Genomic DNA, 25,269 nt, shown 5'->3' with positions numbered 1-25,269 from the left:
TGAAAATACCAATTACATTCCTCACAGAAATAGAAAAAGCAATTCTAAAATTTATATGGAACCAAAACAGACCCAGAATAGCCAAAGCTATCCTAAGCAAAAAGAACAAAACTAGATAAGTCACATTAACTGACTTTATACTACAGAGGTATAGCAATGAAAACTAAATGATACTGTCATGAAAACATACACATAGACCAATAAAACAGGACAGAGAACCCAGAAATAAATTCACACATCTACAGAAAACTCCTTTTTGACAAAGATGCCAAGAACATACACTGGAGAAAGAACAGTCTCTTCAATAAGTAGTACTGGGAAAACTGAATACCCATATGCAGAAGAATGAAACTAGACTCTTGTCTTTCACTATATACAGAAATGAAACCAAAATGGATTAAAGACTTAAATCTAAGACATGAAACATTGAGGAAACTCTTCAGAATATTTGTCTAGACAGCAATTTCTTGAGTAGGACCTCAAACACATAAGCAACTGAAGCAAAAATCGACAAATGGGATCACATGAAGCTAAAAAGCTTCTGCACAACAAAGAAAACAATGAACAAAGTGAAGAGACAACCCACAGATTGGAAGAAAATATTTGCAATCTAACCATCTGACAAGGGATTAAGAACCAGAAATTATAAGGAGCTCAAACAACTTGACAGAAAAAAATAAATAATCCAATTTTAAAAATAGGCAAAAGACCTGAATAGACATTTCTGAAAAGAAGACATACAAATTGCCAACAAGTATATGAAAAAAATGTTCAACATCATTAATCATCTGATAAATGCAAATCAAAACTACAATAAGATGTCATCTTACCCCAGTAAAAATAACTTTTATCCAAAAGACAGGCAATAATTAAAGCTGGTGATGATGTGGAGAAAGGGGAACCCTTGTACACTGTTAAGAATGTAAATTCATCTAGCTACTATGGAGAACTGTATGGAGGTTCCTAAAAAAACTAAAAATGGACTTATTATACAATTGATCCAGCCATCTCACTCCTAGGTATATATCTGAAAGAAAGGAAATAATGATATTGAAGAGATACCTGTACTCCCATGTTTATTGCAGTACTATTCACAATAGCCATGATTTGGAAGCTACCTAAGTGTCCATCAGCAGATGAATGGATAAAGAAAATGCGATGCATACACATAAGAGAATATTATTCAGTCATAAAACAGCCATAAAATCCTGTCATTTGCAACAACATGGGTGGAATTGGAAGCAATTATGTTAAGTGAATTAAGCCAGGCAGAGAAAGACAAACTTCACATGTTCTCACTCATATGTGGGAACTAAACATTAAAACAATTGAACTCATGAACATAGTAGAATGATGGTTATCAGAAGCTAGGAAATGTACTGGGCAGGGTGGAGATGTGTAGTAGAGAGAGGGGGACATAAAACAATAGATAATGTGTGCAAAAATATAGGTCAATAGAATGAATAAAATCTAGTATTTGATAGCACAACAGGATGACTGTAGTCAACAATAATTTATTGTGTGTATGTATATATATATTTTTTTTGAGATGGAGTCTCTCTCTGTCACCCAGGCTGGAGTGCAGTGGCACAATCTCAACACACTGCAAGCTCCGCCTCCCAGGTTCACGCCATTCTCCTGCCTCAGCCTCCGGAGTAGCTGGGACTACAGGTGCCCGCCACCACGCCTGGCTAATTTTTTGTATTTTTAGTAGAGACGGGGTTTCACCATGTCAGCCAGGATGGTCTTGATCTCCTGACCTTGTGATCTGCCCTCCTCAGCCTCCCAAAGTGCTGGGATTACAGGCGTGAGCCACCACACCTGGCCTTTATTGTATATTTTAAAATAGCTAAAAACATGAAATTGGAAGGTTCCTAACACAGAGAAGAGTTAAATGCTTGAGGGGATGGATGCCCCAATTATCTTGATATGACTATGACACATTGTATGCCTGTATTAGAACATCTTATGTACCCTGTGAATATATACACCTATTATGTACTCACATTAATTAAAAATAAAAATAAATTTTAAATGGTTTAAATAGTAAGTTTTATGTTATGTATATTTTGTCACAGAAAAAGAAGGACTACCAGCTCAACATCCTGGGGCCAATTTTTGGCAGGTTTTGTTTCTTTCAACAGTTTGAAAGTGTCATTCCATTCCTTTCTGGCCTCCATGGTTTTTAATGAGGAATCTGCTATTAATTTTATTAAGGATCTCTTAGATGTGACAAGTTGCTTCTATCTTGCTGCTTTCAAGATTCTCTATTAGCCATTGACATTGAATAGTTTCATTATAATGTGTTTCAATGTAGACATCTTTGATTTTCTCCTACTTGAAATTCATTGAGCTTCACAGATGTATATATTTATGTCTATGATTAAAATTGAGACTTTTTTGCCATTATTTATTATTATTCAAAATATTTATTATTTATTCAAATATTCTTTTTGGTTGTTTTGCTCTATTTTCTCCTTTTGGGATTCCTGTAATGTGTATGTTGTTAAACTCCATGATGTGTCATAGGACCCATAGGTTCTGTTCACTTTTTTCTTCATTCTTTTATATTCTATAGACTGGATAATGTCATTATATAGACCGGATACAACCATTCCATAGACTGGATAATGACCAGTTCCATAGACTAGCTAATGTCAAAAGACCTATCTTCCAGTTCACTTTTTTTTTTCATTTTAGTTATTGCACTTTTCAACTCCAGAATTTCTGATTGGTTCCTTTGTAAATCTCTATTCTTTATTGTTACGCTCCATTTGTTCATATATAATTCTGTCTTTCCTTTGGATTTTTTTCTGTGATCTTCTTTTCTCTTTGAGCATATTTAAGTTAGTGGATTTAAAATTCTTGTTTATTATGTCCTACGTCTGTGCTTCCTCAGGGATAGTGTCTGTTAATTTGTTCTTTAAATGGGTCATACTTCCTTGTTTATGTTTCCATTATTTGGCAATTTTGTTGAAAACTGAACATTTTGAATATTACAATATAGTAACTCTGGAAGTCTGATTCTTATTCCTCTTAGTTTATGCTGCATGCAGTCACTGTAACTGTTTTTTTGATACTTTTAAAAACTATTTTTGTAAAGTCTGCATTTATTTGTCATATGGGATCTAGGAAGTCTCTGTTCCTTTAAGTGTGTCTGCTAGAGTTCTGACAGAGGTTTCTTTGAACAGAAGAAGAGCGAGGAAGAAAGGAGAAAGAGAGAAGAAAGAAAACAAGAGAGAGAGAGAGAGAAGGAGCGAGAAAGGGAGAAAGATGAAAAAAAAAACCCCTCTCTTAGTCTTTAGAGTTGGCTCTGTATTACAGCAGTACTTAAATGCTAGAAACTAAAATTATAAAGTAGAGCTTAGTGTTGGAAAACAGGAGCGGCCTGAAGTCTGCTTCCTTGTGAAGAAAGATTGCAGCAACCTTGGTTTAGTCTTCACTCTCTGCTTGCACTGAGCCTAGAGATTAGCCAGAAGTGAAAACTTAACATCTTAAGTCTTTTATGAGCTTGAATCTTCCCTTGATCATTTGTGTCACTTTTTAAATTTCCCAGTACACACAAGCAATTTTAAATGCCTTAATTTCCCAAAGAAGCTCTCTTCCATGCTTTTCTTTCCAGGCTTTTGTCATTCTATTGTATGTATCAACCACAAATGTTTGCTCCAGGCAGCTTCAGTTATTTGTTAATGTTACAATGGTTTGAGGACTACCCATCACTTTTCAGATCTGAGTAAGTTCTGAATTAAGCAAAATATAGACAAGTACCTTGCATCAGTCCTTCAGGTATCCTCCAAATAGGTTAGAACAAAGTTCCTTGCATATAAGATTGTTTATGCTCCCTCCAGAACAAGGCACCAAAGTTCCACACTGGTAAAATGAGCTTCCATTTTTAAGATTGTCACTGAACTGGCAGCAGGGTGAGGCAAAAGACAAGTAAAAATGTCACAAAGCTTTCCTATTGCCTTTAAGTTCAGTTTAGACTTGGTTGGAAGAGCCCTTGTAAAGGCTCTGTATTCATTTTCTGTAGCTGCCATGACAAATTACCATAAACTTGGTGGCTTAACAAAACATAAATTTATATTCTCATAGTTCTGGAAGTCAGAAGTACAAAATCAAGGTGTTAGTAAGACTACTCCTTATAGATGCTCTTGGGGAAAATTTGTTCCTGGCCTCTTCCGGCTTCTCTTGGCTCCAGGCATTACTTGGCTTTTGATCACATCACTCCAATATCTGCCTTCAAGTTTACATTGCTTCCTTTTCCTCTTCTGTTTTAAATATCCTTCTGCCACTATCTTATAAGTATACGTGATTGTATTTAGGGTCAACCCAGGCAATCCAGGATAAGATTCCCTCTCAAGTTCCTTAACCTAATCATATCTTTTATCACAAGAGATAATATGTACTCTTTTGTCGTATTCAGGAGTTATGTGGATTAAGATATGGACATGCCTTTTGGGAAACCACCATTTGGTTCATTACAGGCTCCATTTTACATCCACTTTTCTTTTGTCAGGCAAGCAGAGACTGTGATGGAAAAAGAAAAGAGATAATTTCCCCCTTTTTCCTAAAAGGGGTTTGAGTTGCTTCTTCCCTTATCTATAGGGAAGACTCAAATATGTGTGTTTAAGTACAACTAAAGGCAAACTTCTAAAGTCCAAGTAATTTGAATTTATTGTTTCATGATATACTCCTGTCTTGGGGGTTTATTCCTATTTGGGGGGACATTTTCATGTGATCCATTTACAGCAGGCCTTCTAAGGCTTTTCTGGTTTTAAAGGGATTAGAGAAATAACTTATGGCAGCTTAAGTGCATTTCTTTTTCAGTGACATTTGTATTTTAGTTAAAGATCCACAAACCTAGAATTTTGGACATTGGTGAGATTAAGCTCAAGATTCACATTTTACAGATGGAGACATGGGAACTCTGAAAGAGTAGGCCCTCATAGTAAACTCTGGAAGACAGAAAAAGTCTTTGAGACCAAAGGGCTGACTCTCCCAACAGTGATACTTTAAGCCCTGGGAAGCCAAGAAGGAAGGTGTGTGTGTGGGTGGGTATGTGTGTGTTCTACTTTGTATGAGTGGTGGGGAAGTGAGAAAGCATATAGAGTCTTCTTAAAATGTCATGTAGAAATTAGAGCTAGAATAAACCCTGAAAGCCAAGTCAAATCTTCAGATTTTACAAATGAAATTACAGTGGCCCTTATTGGTGGAATACTTTTTTGACTTAACAAAAAATTACACAGCTGTTTAGTTACAGAATTGGGTAAAACTAGAGCTTCAGGTCTCATTTCCCAATTCAGTACTTCTTATACCATACCACACGAATATCTGCTTTTTTTTTCTTTTTTTTTTTTTTTTTTTTTTTTTTTTGAGACAGAGTCTCGCTCTGTCGCCTGGGCTGGAGTGCAGTGGCGCAATCTCGGCTCACTGCAAGCTCCACCTCCCGGGTTCACGCCATTCTCCTGCCTCAGCCTCCCGAGTAGCAGGGACTACAGGCAGCTGCCACCACGCCCAGCTATTTTTTTGTGTGTGTGTATTTTTAGTAGAGACAGGGTTTCACCATGTTAGCCAGGATGGTCTCGATCTCCTGACCTCGTGATCTGCCCACCTCTGCCTCCCAAAGTTCTGGGATTACAGGTGTGAACCACCACACCTGGCTGAACATCTGCTTTTACTAACAACTCACAATATTGTTCCTGAAGGCACTGCAGTAAGGGACTTCTTTGCTTTGCATTTTTTCACTTTGAAAATTCAATACTTACATAACCTGGTCTCCGTCTGTCCTCCAAACTCATTCCCATGATATGAGAGACCCAGTGATTATCAATTGTTGGGTAGCACATTTAGACATGAACATACAAGCAAGTGATCTCTACTTGGGAAGGTGGGGCTGAACCTAAGTTATATAAAGTGACTATATTTATAGACTAAACAGTCTAGCGATTCCCTCCCTTCTTTTTTGTCACCAAGGTTGCAACAACTCTGCTGTTTTTTTGCAGCTTTCTTAGACATAATTGACATACAAGAAACTACAAGTTTAAAGTATAAAAGTTGATGAGTTTTAACATATGTATACACTCATAAAACTGTCAGCAGAATTAAGATAATAAATCCATCACCCCCAAAATGTTCCTTGTTCCCTGTTATAAATACATCTCTCCCTTCCACCACCCTCCTCCCTTGCTGGACCCTCCTTCTCTTCTTGATGTAATATAGTAGTATTAAAATGTTCCAACTCAGAAAAGCAGCCAGATTCTCTGGATCTGAGCCAAGAGTGGAAAGCTTTCCTTGGGCCTTGCTTCCTTCCTTCTTTGAAAAGAAGCCAGATCCTCCCAAAGACCTTTCTTTGCAGCTCCACACAAACAACTCCAAGATAAGATCAAGGGACTTAAGAAAGTTACTGGGAAATTGGAATACTTGAATACGTTGCAAAGGGGATTCTAAAGTCTGCAAATTACTTGAGGATGAACTGAAGAAATATTTGGGAAGGAAACATCGTTTCCCTATTATAAAACATAATAAATTTTAGTAATAATAAAAGAAGAAAATCCTCATAATCCCACTACCCTAAGTGAACACTGTCAGTCATTTGGTATGTTTTCATTCTTGCCGCTTTCCCCGTAAAAAAGAAAAAAGCCTTTATTAAAACCTATTTTGAATGCAACTTTTGAGCTTCAGTGTTTATATTTCTTTTCTCTATATACCTCCAGCATAAACCACCGTAAGCTACAAATAAAAGCTTGTCATCGTATACTTTTCTTAGGTCTCAGAGAATGAATTAACATGTATTCTTAGAGGAAGTGGCTGCAATATGCTAGTCAAAACAAAAGCTCCATTTTGTTTCTGTTTGCAGATTCTAGAGAATCAGAATCTATACAAATAGGAAAATGTTTTTTTCTTTGGGAGAAAAATTGTTTGCAGCAGGAAAGAGAAACTCCTGAGAAAATCCAACTGCTGTAGCCAAAGTTATACCTTTTGTGGAGTGGGCACTAGGATGACAAAATTAAGTTCTGAGTGTACATAGACAAGTAACACTTTTCATCTCTCCACTAGGTTGGAAGGACCCATTTCAATGCTGATTTTCTGTGTTCTGCCTACAGATGGCCTGCCAATCAATTAGCATTGCTGTGTAGTTCACCTTAAATTTATTGGAGGCGGTGAGTGGAGTAGAATATGTGTTTTTCTGGGAGTCAAGAAACCCTAGCATAGTGCCTGGTAGAGTAGGCACTCAATAAATATTCACTGAATCAGCAGACCTGAGATCTAGTTTTAGATTTTGCCAACAACTTACCGAAAAAAGTCAGTAAATTTTTGAAGAGGAAAGAATTTAAATTGATGTATCCTTATCACCATCCACCAATATGTAGATGTGGGCTAAGAGAAGTGAATTAGTTTATCAAAGACTCATAAGCGTTTCTGGTCTCTAGCTTCTCAAACTACAAAATAGGGGTAGCAATTCTTTCATATCTTGTGAGGATATTGGATCTAATAATATAACAGGTTTAAAATTGCATTGAAATATATAAAAATATTACACATATATAAGGCATTATTCAGATTATTAGTAGAAGCTTCAAACTCACTAACCAGAAGGGTAAGGGAGCTGGAAAACAGGAAAAATTAGGCTGCATTCCTAGGTGGTCATTACCCACTGATTGGTGTTTAGGGAGCTGTATGCACCTTCAGTAGCATAGTCAGATACAAAATGCAAAGAAAGGGATGCTTTGAGTTTGGACCTATCACTAGAGACCAAGGAAGATCATCCTAAATAGCTAGGGGTTCACATCAGCATCCACAATATCCTTGCTATGTATCTTTGGAAAGTGACTTGATTGCTCACATCTCAGTTTCCCTATCAGTAAAATAGGGCAATTGATACCCTCCTTATAAATGTATTGTGAAGAATATAATTCCAAGAGGTTGGATCAAAAATCGAAAGGTTTTTTTTCCCTTAAATCTTTTCAGAACTAAATGACGTGCCTTCAGGAGCAGCCAGGGGAAGTAAAACCTCTTTCTGAGATTTTCATAAGGAAAGGGAGGATACATTTCTTACTCCCAACTCAAAGACAGATAGTTGTGCTCAAAATTCTAATTTTCTTAAGAACAATGAAAGTGCATCTTGAAAAGAAAAGTTGAACCCTGACGGTTTTCACGCTTTAATCAAGCTTTCCTTTAAACCATCTCAATTCAAAAGGACTCACAGCCTAGTCTTTGGCCACTACAATATGCAAACAGTATGCTGGACCCACACTAAAAGCTCTAGGCAACCTGGATCACTGCAACCCCTTTTCTTAGTCAAGCTGTGTGTTTTTAACCTGTAAACTGCAGCTCCTTGGATTATAAACCAGTAAACTGCATTGACATGACATAATGTGGGTAAAATTGAACAGGTTGAAAGGTGATGGCAGGTATGGGTTACATACCAGTTCACTGTCTTGTGCTTACGGAAGTCTGACTGGAATGGGAATGGAGAGACAGTAGAGGGGGTAGAGTTTACTCTATGAGTTGGAGATGTACCTTACTCAACCAAGCTGGCCTATTTTGTTTTAGTCTGATTTCATTATTTTGACAAGATTTTAAAATGACACTGCAGGTTGAAAGTTCTGAGATAATTGATGCCAGACAAGTATGATTGAGGGCCAAAATTGTCTTTTTTATTGGTTATTCTTGTTAAGCAGTGACAATGGAATCAGAATCACCTTCTGATGATTTTTAAAACATTTATCTTGTTATAAAAATTCTGTTAGCTTTTGAATTAAACACTTGGAAAGGTAGCTAAAGATAGGTAAACTTTGGTTTACCTTCTTCTCACTCCTTAAAGATAGCATAAAAGAAAACACCTAGCATCAAATAACAAACAAAAGTACACATACACAAATGTGCTTTCTGGCAAAATTGTATTTTACAGTCTATTCATAAGCAAGTTTCTGAAATTGTGAACAGAGTTGGAAGGGCCTGTGATTCTAGCTTTTAATTATATACCTTACCACTAAGCTTCCTGAGTGACTGACATCTAGCACAGCACATGACAGGAGTTTTCTGGGGATACTTTCTAAAAGTAAAAGTCCCCTAAATTATCTTCAACCCATTGTGCATCCATCCGTTCCAAATACTGCCTTACAGGGAATTACACCCTGCTCCAACTCCCCTGCAGATAACCAAAAGGCACCACTAAAAAAAGGGCACTTTAAATTTCCCTTTGCTTTCTTTCATTCGGAGACTATAACCTGCTGTATCTCAATAGGTTGAAATCCACGAACTGCAGATGGTGTGGTGAAAAAAGTGTTAGGTAGTTCCCCAGGGCTGATGGAGCCAGAGTCACTTTGCACCGAGCCTCCACTATTCTCAAACTGAGAGATTTTCTTTTTGATCATCTTTCTCTCCTTGGCTCTGCGATTCTGAAACCAGATTTTCACCTGAAACACAATGGGGCAACATACTGAATGCAGTTAACTCAGTGATTTCTGGTATTGTACAGAGACTTTAGCATTTACAAAGCCCTTTCATATGCATCACTTCATTTGAGCCTCACAATGACCTTGTGAAGTATGCCCACTTAACAGGTTAGAAAAAAAGCTGGAGACTTAGAGAGGGCAAGTACCTTGCATGAAATGAAACTGAGATCCAAGTCTAGGGCTACCAACTCTGAATGCAATAATCTTAATATTATACCTTACCCACCTCCTCTGTTGCACAGGTAGAAATAAATAATGCTGGAATGACAGAAGCTGAGGTGTGCTGATAAGAGAGAGAGATTTAAGTAGCAAAGGTAATTATAATCAACCATTTCTGTGTTTTATTAATATTTCGCTAAAGAGAAACGTCCTATTAGTATAATATTAATAAAATAAAATAGAAAATTTATCTTCCTATTAATAAATTATACTAATACTAATAGGAAGTTTGTCTTCCTATTAGTAAAATATTAATGAAACATAAATGAGAGAACAAGGGTGATGAAATATTTTATATCTCTTGCTGGAGATAGAAGAGAGCGATATCAATGTGCCTTCACACGTGGTTGAAATGCAATGCATGAAGGGACTTTACAATTCTAGAATTCTGATTCTATTGAAATGGACTATGTGGGACATGTTGGATATACTTCTGGTGTACCTGTCTCTCAGAAAGGCCCAGGTTAACTGCCAGCTCTGATTTTCTCCGGATGGGGATATATCTATTGCAGTGGAATTCCTTTTCCAGCTCCAATCTTTGATGATCAGTGTAAACTACACGATACTTTTCTTTTGTCCTGGTTTTCCCTGTTAGGAGAGAAAGCATTGCATTTAATCTTTTTCTGCTTCTTGCAGATTGTTTTAGTTAAAGAAATCATAGACACTCTTTCCACCCTCATCTTTGCTTTAAAATATAAAATAAGTATATTTTTGAATCAAATATTCATAAAAGTCAATTTCTCCATTAAATATATTCTCATCTGTGGCTATGATAGCAATATCTCTGTCTACCATCTATAGACATAGGCATATATCTATATATCTATATCTCTCTTTCTATATGAAACCAAAATCTCTTTAATTAACGTTTCTCCTAAAATGATTGGTCAAATCACAAACATCCCATCTTGACCTATTTTTATAGCAGAGCATTGAAAATGCTTAAACACTTTAACCCATGGTGTTTACTACCTTCCCACTTACATATGTGATTAGCATTGGCAGTAATAGCAACTGTCCGTTATACAGGCACTTCCCATTACATTTTATGCAGTCTTTTCGTACTGTTCCTATTAAACCTCTTACCTACCTTCTTGAATTATGCAGAACATGTCTTATCTCCATTTTACAGATAAGAAACATGAAGCTCAGTTAAGGTAAATGACTTTGTGTTAGAGGATTGAGGAGTGGGGACCCAAACACATATCTTTGACTCCAATTTAAGTATGCTAATTAAATGTTACTCCAAGTTCAAATATGCTGGGACGCATAATAATGGCCCAAGAGTGGAAGACACTTGTGGGATCCTGACACTATAATTACATAATTTCCTAGAGTTTGGTTTGAATAGTAATTTAAAAAGAAAACATTTATTGTCATTTAGCAGATTCTGTTTCAGAAAACCCCATTACCTATTAGAAAAAAATAGTTTTTATGTGAGAGTCTTAATTTTTATTACCAAGTGGATAGTGAATGGGGGAAGGAGGAGGTATTGACTTAAGCAGAATAAAGTGAGTATTCCATGCCCTTTGAAAGGATATACAAACATTTGCTTTGTGTTACAACATTTAACTAATTCCTCATGCCCTCCTTCGAATAGAGCTTTATTCCTCCTTTCAAATTTTCCAAAGACACTTAGGAAGTTCCCTTTTCTTTTTAATTTCTCTGCCCCCTTCCAGGATCTTCCTCCTTTTCTCTATGGCTTTTAAATACTCCTTCTGATCTTCCCTGGTTGTTTTTTAAGTGATTTTTTGGGGGTGATCTGTAGGACAAAGACGTCTTTAAAGTGGTTCCCTAAACTCCACTGAGGTGTTAAGATACAGCACAGGCCTAACAAAAGAGTTACATAGCATCAGATCCCATTCTGAATCCTCTTTACATTCAGGAACACCAGCCAATTGGTTCGGAATTTACAAGCCCTAAACAAATGTCAGACACCCTTTCATCTCCAGAAAAGGAAAATAAAAAGGACACCAGTGAAGAAATAAATTTTGGATAAGTGATATAAGATTAATCTAAATGGCTAAATAATGAACTGAACAAAATCTCCTTTCCCCACTCTTAGAAAAGGAAACCTATGTGGTCCAGTCAGTTAACCTACCTTAAACTCCTAAACTTTGAGCTGGTTTTCTGAATCTAAGCAAAAACCTGGAAACCGTAAGTCTGCCTTTTGGCATATTGCAAAGACAGAATGCATATTTAGAGAAAAAAAATGAAAACTTGGAGATTTAATTTATTTCTAGAACATCGAATCTTGAGATCGAAATATATCTTTGAAATCATGTTTTCTAAAACCCTTCTTAACCTTAAAGTTGCTGAGTGTTTAAATTATAACTTGAGGCAGACTGGTTAAAAATTCAACTTGTCTTTATCCATGTTTTATGCTCTTTGATAATCAATAAACATAACCAGACATCAATAACTCTGGAAAGGTTGTAGTCCTTCCCCACCCCCATTGGTCATAAATTCCCCTCTTGCAGTTTCTTCTGAGGACAATAAAGTCAAGACCAGGCCCCTTTATTTGCCATAAAAATCCTACCCTTTCCGGCAATATAACCCCTGAAGAAAAGAGGGATAAGGAAGAGCCTGGCTGCATATCAAAGCCATGTGAAGTGTTAAAAAGAGTCTGTTGCCAAAATCTGACAGATAAGACCTAAAACTCCAAGAAGATGTAGCTCAGGGGAAAAAACTGACTGCACAGTTTACAAAGAGAAATAAATTTGAATTTCCTGGTGCTCCTTTTGTGTCCCGCTCCTCAAATTGTCTCTCCCAATCCCATTGCCTCTTCTTCTTAAATGATGAAACCAGATAAAATGACGAAACCAGAATAGATGATGAAGGGGATTTGGACATTTTCTGGTAAAGCCTAATGTCCATATTCCCATACCCAAGCACCAAAAAAATAGCACTAACAGAACTAACTTTTATTGTTCAAGCTGTTCTCTTTTTCCAGAGACTATGACATTTCTCAGGGTGATGGGCTCCATTTTCAGCCGTTATTGAGTTTATTTAGGAAATCAATACTACCTAAGATGTATTTGCCTTCTCCTCAAAGAGTCAGAAAAACTTCTGTAGTTAAAGATGGATGGAGTCCTTCCCATCCTCCCAACCACATTATCTCCCCAGAATTCACAAGCAAATGTCATAATATATGGTGACTTATCACCCTAAATAAAATTAAAATGGTGTTCATTTGAAAGACTGGCTGCAAAAGTGCTTCTAGGCAGAAAGTCACTCTCCAAACATAGAGTTGATGATGATGGGAGTGAATGTAAAGATTATGAAAATGAATATTCTTCTGTAGGGGGTACTGTCTAATGGACTCCACTGTGAGGACTTTTCATCTTATGGTAATATTTCACTGTTTTTAGCTAAAAATTGCATCCAAATTCATTTTTAAAAAGTTGTCCCATGAAATGAGCAAAACCAAGGAAGACAATGATAACTCTCGAGAATTATTAAGCAACTAATTTTATGAAGTGTCCATATTGAATAATGCCTTTTAAGCATAAATTCCTTCATGTTGTCCAGTAGCTTAAAACATTTAATCAGAATCAGAATCAATCACAATTACTTCCTTCTCTCCCCGTCTTTTCCACTTCTAACAGAAAAGCCTCTCTCCAGCCTGCTTAGGTTATCACCTTGCCAATGTTTAAAATGTGAAAGTGCATGAAAATATTAAACTTTCCACAGAAACTTTTCTGTCATATTCCTTTTTGCATAATATTTAAAGTTAGATATGTATAGAAATAGACCACTTACTTAGAGAACTAAGTGGAAATAAACATGTCTTCTTTTTAAATCAGATCACTTAGGGAACAGTCATTTACTCTATGTGTCAGCCTCCTTGCCCCCATTAGAAAATAACATGCTATAATGGTCGCTATGAAATGTTTTCTGATTGTCCACTAATACATGCATTTTTTCTTTTTTTACATTTATTTAAGACATTTTTCAGTAATGGAAAGAACTTTCATTTGACTACCTTAATCAAGGGTTACTTCCATATTGAAGTTCATCTTTTCCTCTCAGTCATAAACCATATGTTGTCCCACAGTACTACAGAGTGAAGTGGAAAATTTAGGAGGATCTGACTCATTCATTCATTAAACAAATATTTAAGACCCACAATGCACTAAGCATATAAATGGGTGCATTTTGGTCCTGAGTGGGTGGCCTAGTGAGGTGATCAGCTTAATTTTTTTCGTGGGGTTTATAACCTGATGTCCATTCGAAGGGCTTCAATGGATCCATGAATCTCCTAAAATTATGTAACAAATTACTTGTGTTTGTGTGTGTGCTGCTGTGCCTTTGTGCATTTTTCTAGGGAGATAACCAAAGTTTTTCATCATATTCTTAAATTGCTGCTAAATATGCACCTTAGACTATAAGAATACAGCAAAGGGGTTATTTTTATTTATAAGACATTAAAATGAAACAAAGTTTTAATTTAATGAAGCCTCATCTATAGAATAGGCTGCCAATAATCGAAATGGTTCTAATATTCGATTTTAAACTTCTCATAGAAATTGGATAGAAAATCTTGTGAAGGTGCCATTGTAAAGTCAGGTTTGAGGGTTTAGCTAATGATGAAGATGCAAGAGACTAAGGAGCCCGTTTCGAAACCTTTCCTGGCATTAGAATTACCCAAGAGAGAGACTCAGGCTAATAAAAGCAAATGTAAATGGAAGACCTTTAGGCAGATAAAACTGTCATATTTTTCCTCATAAATAGAAAATTCAAGGCTGGAGATAATTTCTTTTATCTCATCCATTTCCTCTCTTGTTCTCTATTGCAAACAGCACGCCAGTGACTTTCCTCTTAATGTGTATCAGAACATAATCCTAGACTGCGAGCAACTACTTTTCTAGATTTTGCGTCTTTTGCTGATTGTTAAGGTTTAGTAAGTGGATGTTAATTACAACCCCGAGATTAGATGTAATAAAAACTCTGGGAGTGCCCACCCTAGCCTCTTTTTCTATTCTACTGAGTCGACAGACTCGCTCATATTTTTGAAAAATGCAGATTTACTTGCAAACGCTTTAAAGCCAAGTATTTCAACTCTACTTTTACCTTGGAATCGCTACTCTAGTGAGGTTCTAATACACAGAACTTCCTCTTCCTGGCTAAAAGTTCTCCTAATGGTAAAAATGGGTCACTTCCCACCCTCCTGTCTTTGCTTTTTGGAGGAAAGACAAAGTGCAGAATTGAGAACAGGAGCATAATCATTGCGGACAAATGCTATTGAAATGCCATTTCCTCCCCAGAGGGATGAAAATACTCAGAGTGGATTTTTACTAATTTTCTCTAATGACAGGGAGCGAGGGTTGGAATAATAAGAATGTAATAAAAGAACAACAGTTGAAAACAAACATTCCTCCCCCCGCCCCGGTCTAAGATTAAAGTGGAACGGCCACTTCCCTCGCCCTGGCTCCCAGCAGTCGCCCACTGGCTTGCTGGTTAGGCTGTGATCGCGATCGCTTTGACTTCTCTCGCGCTGCCGCAGACCTGCATTCGGCCCCTACGCCTGAGAGACGCCTGCGTTGATAGTTATGAGGGCTTTAGCCATTTATTAGTGCTGGAGCTGATTCATTTGCGTGCCTGGCGGGTGTGAGGGTTAGGTACCGTATTACGTGCCAGGTCAGTGCTGTAGCCTTCTCGCCTGCCTCAACACTTGGGTTAGAAGAAAGGACGTTGTAAGACGGCAATGGGTTTTAGGCCAATTTGCCTCTGCCAACTTGTAGGAAGGAAGCTGGAGCTTCCCTGAGAGGCCAGGGTGAAGAGGTTGCTTTGCCGTCGGGGACTTCGTGGCTAAACTGGAGGGTCTGTTGCCAGCCAAGCACTGTGAACCTAAATTGATCATCATCAGCTTTGGGGGCGGGGAGGGAGGAGACAGCCCGCTCAGATGGGTAAGGGTTTGGAAATGGAACAGTCAAGCAGCAGTGCCTGAACAACGGGACACCACAGCTGCCCTCTCGCTTCATTCACCCGTTGAGCTTTCTCATGCATCTCTTTTCCCATGTGGGCAACTACAGGGTTGCATCCTGATCCTTGTGGCTCAACATATCCGTTGTCCACTCACTCGCTTTCTTCATGGAGCAGCGAAAGGCGAAAATCACCTCCAGGGTAGGTTTAGTCCCAATCGTTGCACTCAGTGATTGAGTTTTGAGCCCAGGCGAACGCGAGGGAGATGCCTAATAGGCCAGCCAGCCATATAGGAGTCTCCTCAGCTAAGCCCTCTTGGGAGAGGCCTGAGAAGTACGAGGGCAGGCCGACCAAGAGATGTAGCGGAGAGGGAAGGAAGGAAAAGTGTGTGGGCATTGGAATTGATTACTCACCCGTCACCTGCACGGTCTTGCGCATCCATGCATAGGGGCTGTGGCGGCTCCTGCTAGGGGAACTGGCGTTGGCGGCGCCTGCGTCCGTCGGGACAAGCGACCGGCCAGCCGGGCCTGGTAGGTTGCTGCCGCTAGTTCCACCGCCCGCAGGGCCCAAGTTGCTGTAGTCGGTCGAGCAGAAAGCGGCGGGGCTAGAGGTCATGTCGTTCACCGGCACCGTGCCCATTGTACTAGACGGTCCAGGATACACGCTCCAGTCTTCTCGCGGGGGACTGTAGGGTGAGCCCCAGACTCCCAGAGACGGCCAGTGAGGATCCATGCTGGGCATATGAGGATACCCAATATAGTGCGAGAAAGCCGGTGCCGCAGCGAAATTGGAGGCTGGCATCGGACTCCCACCGACCCCCGTGCCGCCTGTCCCAGTTGTGCCGTCTCCCCCAGGGCTCCTGAGAGTGCCCGGGTACATGCCTGCTTCTTTCTCCAAAAGGCAGCTTCCGTACATCATGTCTTGGGTAGAAGGCGCTCCCTAAGCCATCCTGAGGTCCCTGTAAGGCCCCAACTCGACTTTGAGAAGCAGCAGAGAATAAACTTATCAGTACGTAGTTGTGCCGCAAGCTCTTTTGCGCCCCTCAGACTACTCCATCCCACGTTTCCTAAGAGGGTATCCAGGTGACTTGTAGCCCTGTATAGATAGGCCACCAATGGCTGGGCTGACGTCAAAGGGCTTCAGGCTTTTACATAGCATTTGCATTCAAATGAAGGGCCATTTCACTTTCACAGGAGCTTGTTCACCCACTCCCCAAGCTTCCAGGCCTTTCTGTCTCATCTTTCTTGATTCTGTCCATCTGGTCCCCATAGCGTCAGTATTGTGCTTTTGGGGACAGGAACTCCTCCAGGGGTTTCTGACCAGCTCCCCTCAAAGTCAGATAGAGACCTGCAGAAACCGGGCAAAGTTCCGCTCTCTAGGATTCAGTCCTTACACCGCGGCCTCCTCCCTTTCACCGATCTTCCCGCGTCCAACCTGCATCTGCAGTCTCCTTCTGACCAAATTCCCTCTCAGGGGTTTACCGCACGGCACTGGCCCAGGATGCCAATGAAAAGAGCTTTCCCTTACTCTCCTTACTCCCTCCATCAAAAGGACGCCTTTGTTTCCAAGGGCAAAGATTCATTTCACAACTCTCTGTTGAGCGTCTACTGCGTGCCAGGTACTGTGTAGGCATGGGGATACAGCAGTGAATAAAAGACAAAAATTCTTGCTCTGCCTTCCTAGGATTACACTGTAGTGGATGGCAGGCTGAATTAATAGAATGTTTTACAAATATGCACAAATTAAAGAAAGATGAGTAACGTAGATTATGAAAAATCGCAGGGGAGAGAAAGAGAGAGAGAACCATGTAGACAATAAACTTTCCTATTTTCATGTCAATCCACTACTCTCAGGTGTCTCCTTCTGCCAGGTATGGCTTCTGTCCGAAATCCAGTGCCTCAAGGGGCCAGAACTCTTGCAGTCTCAAATCCATGGCAGCTGCAGCAAACTAAAAAATTTTCTTTGTAAAACTCCAATTGTTGAAAAAGACATAGACTTGCTAGTAGACGCCAATGAAATCAGTATCTTGCCTCAAGAAACCAGGTCACCTCTTGTGTTCCTCCTCTCCACCCAGCACCCCCAAGACCTACCACAGCCTTTACTCCAGTCTGCTTCCTACTCAGGAAATATGCTCCTACACAAAATCCAACCTAACCTGGCACCCCCACCGCCATTTAGCTAATCCCTCTATGGCTTTGGGAAAGTCACTTAACCTCTCTGAGTTTCACGGGTTTTCCCTTTTAAAAATAGAGAACCTAATGGTATCTACCTTACATTATATGTATGTCTTTATTAACCGTGTGAGAACAGGCTAATACAGTAAATAGGTATTGGGAGTGGGGCACTGCTGTAAAGACACCTAAAAATGTGAAAGCAACTTTGGAACTGGGTAACAGGCAGGCGTTGGGCCAGTTTGGAGCTTCAGAAGAAGCCAGAAAAATGTGGGAAAGTTTGGAATTTCTTAGAGACTTTTTTATTGGTTTTGACCAATTCGGATAGTGATATGGACAATAAAGTCCAGGCTGAGGTGGTCTCAGATGGAGATGAGGAACTTGTCAGGTACTGGAGCAAAGGCGACTCTTGCTGTGTTTTAGCAAAGAGACTGGTGGTATTTTGTCCCTGCCATAGAGATTGGTGAAACTTTGAACTTGAGAGAGATGATACAGAGTATCTGGAAGAAAAAATTTCTAAGCAGCAAAATGCTCAAGAGGAAGGAGAGCATAAAAGTTTGAAAAATTTGCAGACCTACTGATGCAGTAGAAAAGAAAAATCCATTTTCTGGGGATAAATTCAAGCCATCAGCAGAAATTTGCATAAGTAACGAGGAGCCAAATGATAATTGCCAAGACAATGGGGAAAATGTCTCCAGGGCATGTCAGAGAACTTTGCATCAGCCCCTCCCATCATAAGCTTGGAGGCCTAGGAGGGAAAAATGGTTTCCTGGGGTGGGTCCAGGGCCCCAGTGCTGTGTGCAGCCTTGAGATTGGTGGCCTGCATCCCAGCTGCTCCAGCCTTGGCTAAAAGGGGACAAGGTACAGCTCAGGCTGTGGTTTCAGAGGGTGCAAGCCTTGAGCCTTAGCAGCTTCCATGTGGTGTTGAGCCTATGCATGAACAGAGGTCAAGAACTGAGGTTCAAGAACCTCTGCTTATATTTCAGATGATGTATGGAAATACCTGGATTTCCAGACAGAAATTTGTTGCAAGGGTGGAGCCCTCGTGGATTACCTCTGCTAAGGCAGTGCAGAATGCATATATTGGCTTGAAGCCCCCACACAGAGTCCACACTGTGGCACTGCTTAGTAGAGCTGTGAGAAGAGGGCCACTATCCTTCAGACTCCAGAATGGTAGATCCACCAACAGCTTGCACTGTGCACCTGGAAAAGCCACAGACTCAATGTCAGCCCATGAAAGCAGCCAGGAGGGGAGCTGTATCCTGCAAAGCCACAGGATGGAGCTGCCCAAGACCATGGGAACCCACCTCTTGCATCAGCATGACCTGCATGTGAGACATGGAGTCAAAGGAGATCATTTTGGAGCTTTAAGATTTGACTGCCCTTTGGATTTCAGAAGGGCCTGTGGCCCCTTCATTTTGGCCAATTTCTCTCATTTAGAACAAGTGTACTTACCCAATGCCTGTACTTCCATTGTATCTAGGAAGTAACTAAATTGCTTTTGATTTTACAGGCTTATACGCAGAAGAGACTTGCCTTGTCTCAGATGAGACTTTGGACTGTGGACTTTTGATTTAATGTTGAAATGAGTTAAGACTTTAGAGGACTGTTGGGAAGGCGTTATTGGTTTTGAAATGTGAGGATGTAAGATTTGTGAGGGGACAGGGGTGGAATGCTACAGTTTGGTTCTGTCCCCACTCAAATCTCATTTTGAATTGTAATCATATCCACGTGTCAAGGGTGGGTCAAAGTAGAGATAATTGAATCATGTGAGGCAATTTTGTCCATACTGTTCTCATGGTAGTGAATAAGTCTCATGAGATCTAATGGTTTTATTAATGGGAGTTCCCTTGCATAAACTCTTTCTTGCCTGCTGCCATGTAAGACATCTCTTGCTTCATTTTTGCATTCCACCATGATTGTGAGGTCTCCCCAGCCATGTGGAACTGAGTCAATTAAACCTCTTTTCTTTATAAATTAGCCAGTCTTGGGTGTGTCTTTACTAGCAGCATGAGAACAGACTAATACATCAATTATATATTTTTTTCTACTTTATTTAGGTGTCTCCTTAGTTTGCAATATACATTTACAACTAATCCAAGTTCACTTTTAAATAACATTATACTGCTTCACAGCTAGTGTGAGTACATTAAAATAACAAAATATTTTCTATTCTTTTTTCTGAACTTTCTATTATAGCTGTAATTCACTTCTCTTATATATAAGCACACACACACACACACACATACACATGGTTGCTATTTCTATTTTGGACAAACTGTTTTCTGTTAGATCAATGAAGATAAAAATATAAATCTTTTATTTTACCTTCACTTATTCCTTTTCTAATATTCTTTCTTTCTTTAAATACATCCAAGTTTCTGATAAATATTTCTTTCATTATTCCTGAGGAGCTTCTTTCAACTTTATGAGACCATTCTTCTGGTGACACATGTTCTCAGTTCTTGTTTGTCTGACAAAATGTTTATTTCACCTTCACTTTTGGAAGATAATTTCATAGGATACAGAAGTTTAAGATGCTGGATTTCTTTTCTCTCGATAGTTTACCTATTTCTTTCTAATTTATTTTTGCTCTTCTGCAAATAAGCCATTTTTTAAACTTCTGTATCTTTTTTAAACTTCTTTCATCTTTTCTTTATCTTTGATTTTCTGCAGTTTAAATATGATAAGACTAAGTGTAGCTTTTTCTTTTTTTCCTTTTTTTTTGGAATCATCCTGAATGTTGTTAAGTGTTTGACGTTAATTTCAGAAAATTCTCAGTCACTTCAAATATTTCTTTTTTTCTCTTTCTTCTCCTTATGGTGTTCCAAGCATGCACAGTTACATCTTTTGTTGTCCCACTATTCTTAGATATTCTGTTCCTTTTTCAAATATTTTTCTCTTTGCTTTTCAGTTTGGGAAGATTTTGTTGTCATATCCCCAAGCTGAGAGTTTTTTTTCTCCCACATGTCCAGCCTACTGATGAGATAATCAAAAGCATTTTTTATTTCTGTTGAGTACCATATTTTGATTTACAGTATTTATTTATTTACTCATTTGAAAATTTGATTAAAATATAATTCACTGTTCAAAAATAACAACAATGTTTTTTGGTACTTATAAATTATATAGACATAAAATGTATGACCACAATAGCATAAAAGATAGAAAGCATAAATAGACATACATTGTTGTAAGGTCTTATACATGAAGTAGTATAATATTATTTGAAGGTAGGCTGTAATAGAATAAAGATGCATATGCAAAACCGGAAGCCAAAAAAAACTCTCCAAATAAGTGCAGCTAAAAAAATTCAAATACGGGAAGATAAAATGGAATGCTGCAAAAGCAAATCAAGTAATTCAAATGAAGTCAGAAAAGAAAGAAAGAACAAAAAATAACAATAAACAGAACAAATGTTACACGTAGAAAACATAGCAAGATGATAAACTTAATCTAACCACATAGAAAATTATGTTAAGCATAAATGGTTCATATAGTCAAGTAAAAAGAAAGACCAACTTTCTGCTGTCTACAAAAACTCATTTAAATATAGAAGCACAGACAGGTTAAAATTAAAAGGATAGAAAAAGATATGATTGCAAACACTTATCAAATAAAGTGCAGTGGCTATATTAATATTAAAAAATAGACTTCAGGTGGAGCCAAGATGGCCAAATAGGAACAGCTCCAGTCTACAGCTCCCAGCGTGAGTGACACAGAAGATGGGTGATTTCTGCATTTCCAACTGAGGTACCGGGTTCACCTCACAGGGAGTGCCGGACAGTGGGTGCAGGACAGTGGGTGCAGTGCACCGTGTGTGAGCCAAAGCAGGGCAAGGCATCGCCTCACCAGGGAAGTGCAAAAGGTCAGGGAATTCCCTTTTCTAGTCAAAGAAAGGAGTGACAGATGGCACCTGGAAAATTGGGTCACTCCCACCCTAATACTGTGCTTTTCCAACGGGCTTAACAAATGGCACATCAGGACATTATATCCTGCACCTGGCACAGAGGGTCCTATGCCCATGGAGCCTCGCTCATTGCTAGCACAGCAGTCTGAGATCAAACTGCAAGGTGGCAGCAAGGCTGGGGGAGGGGCGCCTGCCATTGCTGAGGCTTGAGTAGGTAAACAAAGCAGCCGGGAAGCTCTAACTGGGTGGAGCCCACCACAGCTCAAAGAGGCCTGCCTGCCTCTGTAGGCTCCACCTCTGGGGGCAGGGCACAGACAAACAAAAGATAGCAATAACCTCTGCAGACTTAAATGTCCCTGTCTGACAGCTTCAAAGAGAGTAGTGGTTCTCCCAGCACACAGCTAGAGATCTGAGAATGGGCAGACTGCCTCCTCAAGTGGGTCCCTGACCACTGAGTAGCCTAACAGGGAGGCACCCTCAGTAGGGGCAGACTTACTCCCCTGAGACAAAACTTCCAGAGGAATGATCAGGCAGCAGCATTTGCGGTTCACCAATATCCACTGTTCTGCAGCCACCACTGCTGATACCCAGGAAAACAGGGTCTGGAGTGCACCTCCAGTAAACTCCAACAGACCTGCAGCTGAGGGTCCTGACTGTTAGAAGGAAAACTAACAAAGAGAAAGGACATTCACACCAAAAACCCATCTGTACATCACCATTATCAAAGACCAGAGGTAGATAAAACCATAAAGATGGGGAAAAAACAGAGCAGAAAAGCTGGAAACTCTAAAAATCAGAGTGCCTCTCCTCCTCCAAAGGAATGCAGCTCCTCACCAGCAACGGAACAAAGCTGGATGGAGAATGACTTTGATGAGTTGAGAAAAGAAGGCTTCAGAAGATCAAACTACTCCGAGCTAAAGGAGGAAGTTCGAACCAATGACAAAGAAGATAAAAACTTTGAAAAAAAATTAGATGAATGGATAACTAGAATAACCAATGCAGAGAAGTCCTTAAAGGACCTGATGGAACTGAAAACCATGGCATGAGAACTACGTGATGAATGCACAAGCCTCAGTAACCAATGTGATCAACTGGAAGAAAGGGTATCAGCGATGGAAGATGAAATGAATTGTGAAGAGAAGTTTAGAAAAAAAAGAATAAAAAGGAATGAACAAAGCCTCCAAGAAATATGGGACGATGTGAAAAGACCAAATCTACGTCTAATTGGTGTACCTGAAAGTGACGGGGAGAATGGAACCAATTTGGAAAACACTCTGCAGGATATTATCCAGGAGAACTTCCCCAATCTAGCAAGGCAGGCCAACATTCAAATTCAGGAAATACAGAGAATGCCACGAATATACTCCTCCAGAAAAGCAACTCCAAGACACATAATTGTCAGATTCACCAAAGTTGAAATGAAGGAAAATATGTTAAGGGCAGCCAGAGAGAAAGGTCGGGTCACCCACAAAGGGAAGTCCATCAGACTAACAGCTGATCTCTTGGCAGAAACTCTGCAAGCTAGAAGAGAGTGGGGGCCAATATTCAACATTCTTAAAGAAAGGAATTTTCAACCCAGAATTTCATATCCAGCCAAACTAAGCTTCATAAGTGAAGGAGAAATAAAATACTTTACAGACAAGCAAATGCTGAGAGATTTTGTCACCACCAGGCCTGCCCTAAAAGAGCTCCTGAAGGAAGCAATAAACATGGAAAGGAATAACCAGTACCAGCCACTGCAAAAACATGCCAAATTGTAAAGATCATCAAGACTAGGAAGAAACTGCATCAATTAATGAGCAAAATAACCAGCTAACATCATAATGACAGGATCAAATTCACACAGAACAATATTAACGTTAAATGTAAATGGGCTAAGTGCTCCAATTGAAAGACACAGACTGGCAAATTGGATAAAGAGTCAAGAGCCATCAGTGTGCTGTATTCAGGAAACCCATCTCACGTGCAGAGACACACATAGGCTCAAAATAAAGAGATGCAGGAAGATCTACCAAGCAAATGGAAAACAAAAAAAGGCAGGGGTTGCAATCCTAGTCTCTGATAAAACAGACTTTAAACCAACAAAGATCAAAAGAGACAAAGAAGGCCGTTACATAATGGTAAAGGGATCAATTCAACAAGAAGAGCTAACTATCCTAAATATATATGCACCCAATACAGGAGCACCCAGATTCATAAAGCAAGCCCTGAGTGACCTACAAAGAGACTTAGACTCCCACACAATAATAATGGGAGACTTTAACACCCCACTGTCAACATTAGACAGATCAAAGAGACAGAAAGTTAAGAAGGATATCCAGGAATTGAACTCAGCTCTGCACCAAGTGGACCTGATAGACATCTACAGAACTCTCCACCCCAAATCAACAGAATATACATTCTTTTCAGCAGCACACCATACCTTTTCCAAAATTCCAACATAATTGGAAGTAAAGCACTCCTTAGCAAATGTAAAAGAACAGAAATTATAACAAACTGTCTCTCAGACCACGGTGCAATCAAACTAGAACTCAGGATTAAGAAACTCACTCAAAACTGCTCAACTACATGGAAACTGAACAACCTGCTCCTGAATGACTACTGGGTACATAACGAAATGAAGGCAGAAATGAAGATATTCTTTGAAACCAACGAGAACAAAGACACAGCATACCAGAATCTCTGGGACACATTCAAAGCAGTGTGTAGAGGAAAATTTATAGCACTAAATGCCCACAAGAGAATGCAGGGAAGATCTAAATTTCACACCCTAACATCACAATTAAAAGAACTAGAGAAGCAAGAGCAAACACATTCAAAAGCTAGCAGAAGGAAAGAAATAACTAAGATCAGAGCAGAACTGAAGGAAATAGAGACACAAAAAACCCTTCAAAAAATCAATGAATCCAGGAGCTGGTTTTTTGAAAAGATCAACAACATTGCTAGACCACTAGCAAGAAAAATAAAGAAGAAAAGAGAGAAGAATCAAACAGATACAATAAAAAATGACAAAGGGAATATCACCACCAATCCCACAGAAATACAAACTAGCATCAGAGAATACTATAAACATCTCTATGCAAATAACTAGAAAATCTAGAAGAAATGGATAAATTCCTCGACAAATACACCCTCCCAAAACTAAACCAGGAAGAAGTGGAATCTCTGAATAGACCAATAACAGGCTCTGAAATTGAGGCAATAATTAATAGCTTACCAACCAAAAAAAGTCCAGGACCAGATGGATTCACAGCCGAATTCTACCAGAGGTACAAGGAGGAACTGGTATCATTTCTTCTGAAACTATTCCAGTCAATAGAAAAAGAGGGAATCCTCCCTAACTCATTTTATGAGGCCAGCATCATCCTGATACCAACGCCTGGCAGAGACACAACAAAAAAAGAGAATTTTAGACCAATATCCTTGATGAACATTGATGCAAATATCCTCAATAAAATACTGGCAAAACGAATCCAGCAACACAGCAAAAAGCTTATTCACCACGATCAACTGGGCTTCATCCCTGGGATGCAAGGCTGGTTCAACATACAAAAATCAATAAATGTAATCCAGCATATAAACAGAA

General features: G+C 39.3%; 1 protein-coding gene across 1 annotated transcript; it reads right to left on the bottom strand.

Moving 5' to 3' along the window:
• Positions 1 to 8,635: 8,635 nt before the first annotated feature.
• Positions 8,636 to 16,718, bottom strand: CDX4 (caudal type homeobox 4). Its single transcript, XM_055269503.1, has 3 exons — positions 16,016 to 16,718; positions 10,120 to 10,265; positions 8,636 to 9,419 (listed from the first exon to the last, which is right to left on the bottom strand). Exons 1-3 carry the CDS (start codon positions 16,518 to 16,520, stop codon positions 9,213 to 9,215), a joined length of 858 nt encoding a protein of 285 aa, XP_055125478.1. The 5' UTR covers positions 16,521 to 16,718; the 3' UTR covers positions 8,636 to 9,212.
• Between the last annotated feature and the right edge of the window lie 8,551 nt (positions 16,719 to 25,269).

The sequence above is a fragment of the Symphalangus syndactylus genome, chromosome X (genome assembly GCF_028878055.3).
Source record: "Symphalangus syndactylus isolate Jambi chromosome X, NHGRI_mSymSyn1-v2.1_pri, whole genome shotgun sequence".
NCBI lineage: Eukaryota > Metazoa > Chordata > Mammalia > Primates > Hylobatidae > Symphalangus > Symphalangus syndactylus.
This window is presented reverse-complemented; position numbering and strand designations above follow the sequence as displayed.

Coding starts and splice junctions, on each gene's coding strand:
- CDX4 (XM_055269503.1), bottom strand. CDS start 16,520: ATGATGTACGGAAGCTGCCTTTTGGAGAAAGAAGCAGGCATGTACCCG. Junction 10,266..16,015: donor CAAGACCGTGCAGGTGACGG/GTGAGTAATCAA, acceptor CTCTCCTAACAG/GGAAAACCAGGACAAAAGAA. Junction 9,420..10,119: donor TGGGCCTTTCTGAGAGACAG/GTACACCAGAAG, acceptor ATTGTGTTTCAG/GTGAAAATCTGGTTTCAGAA.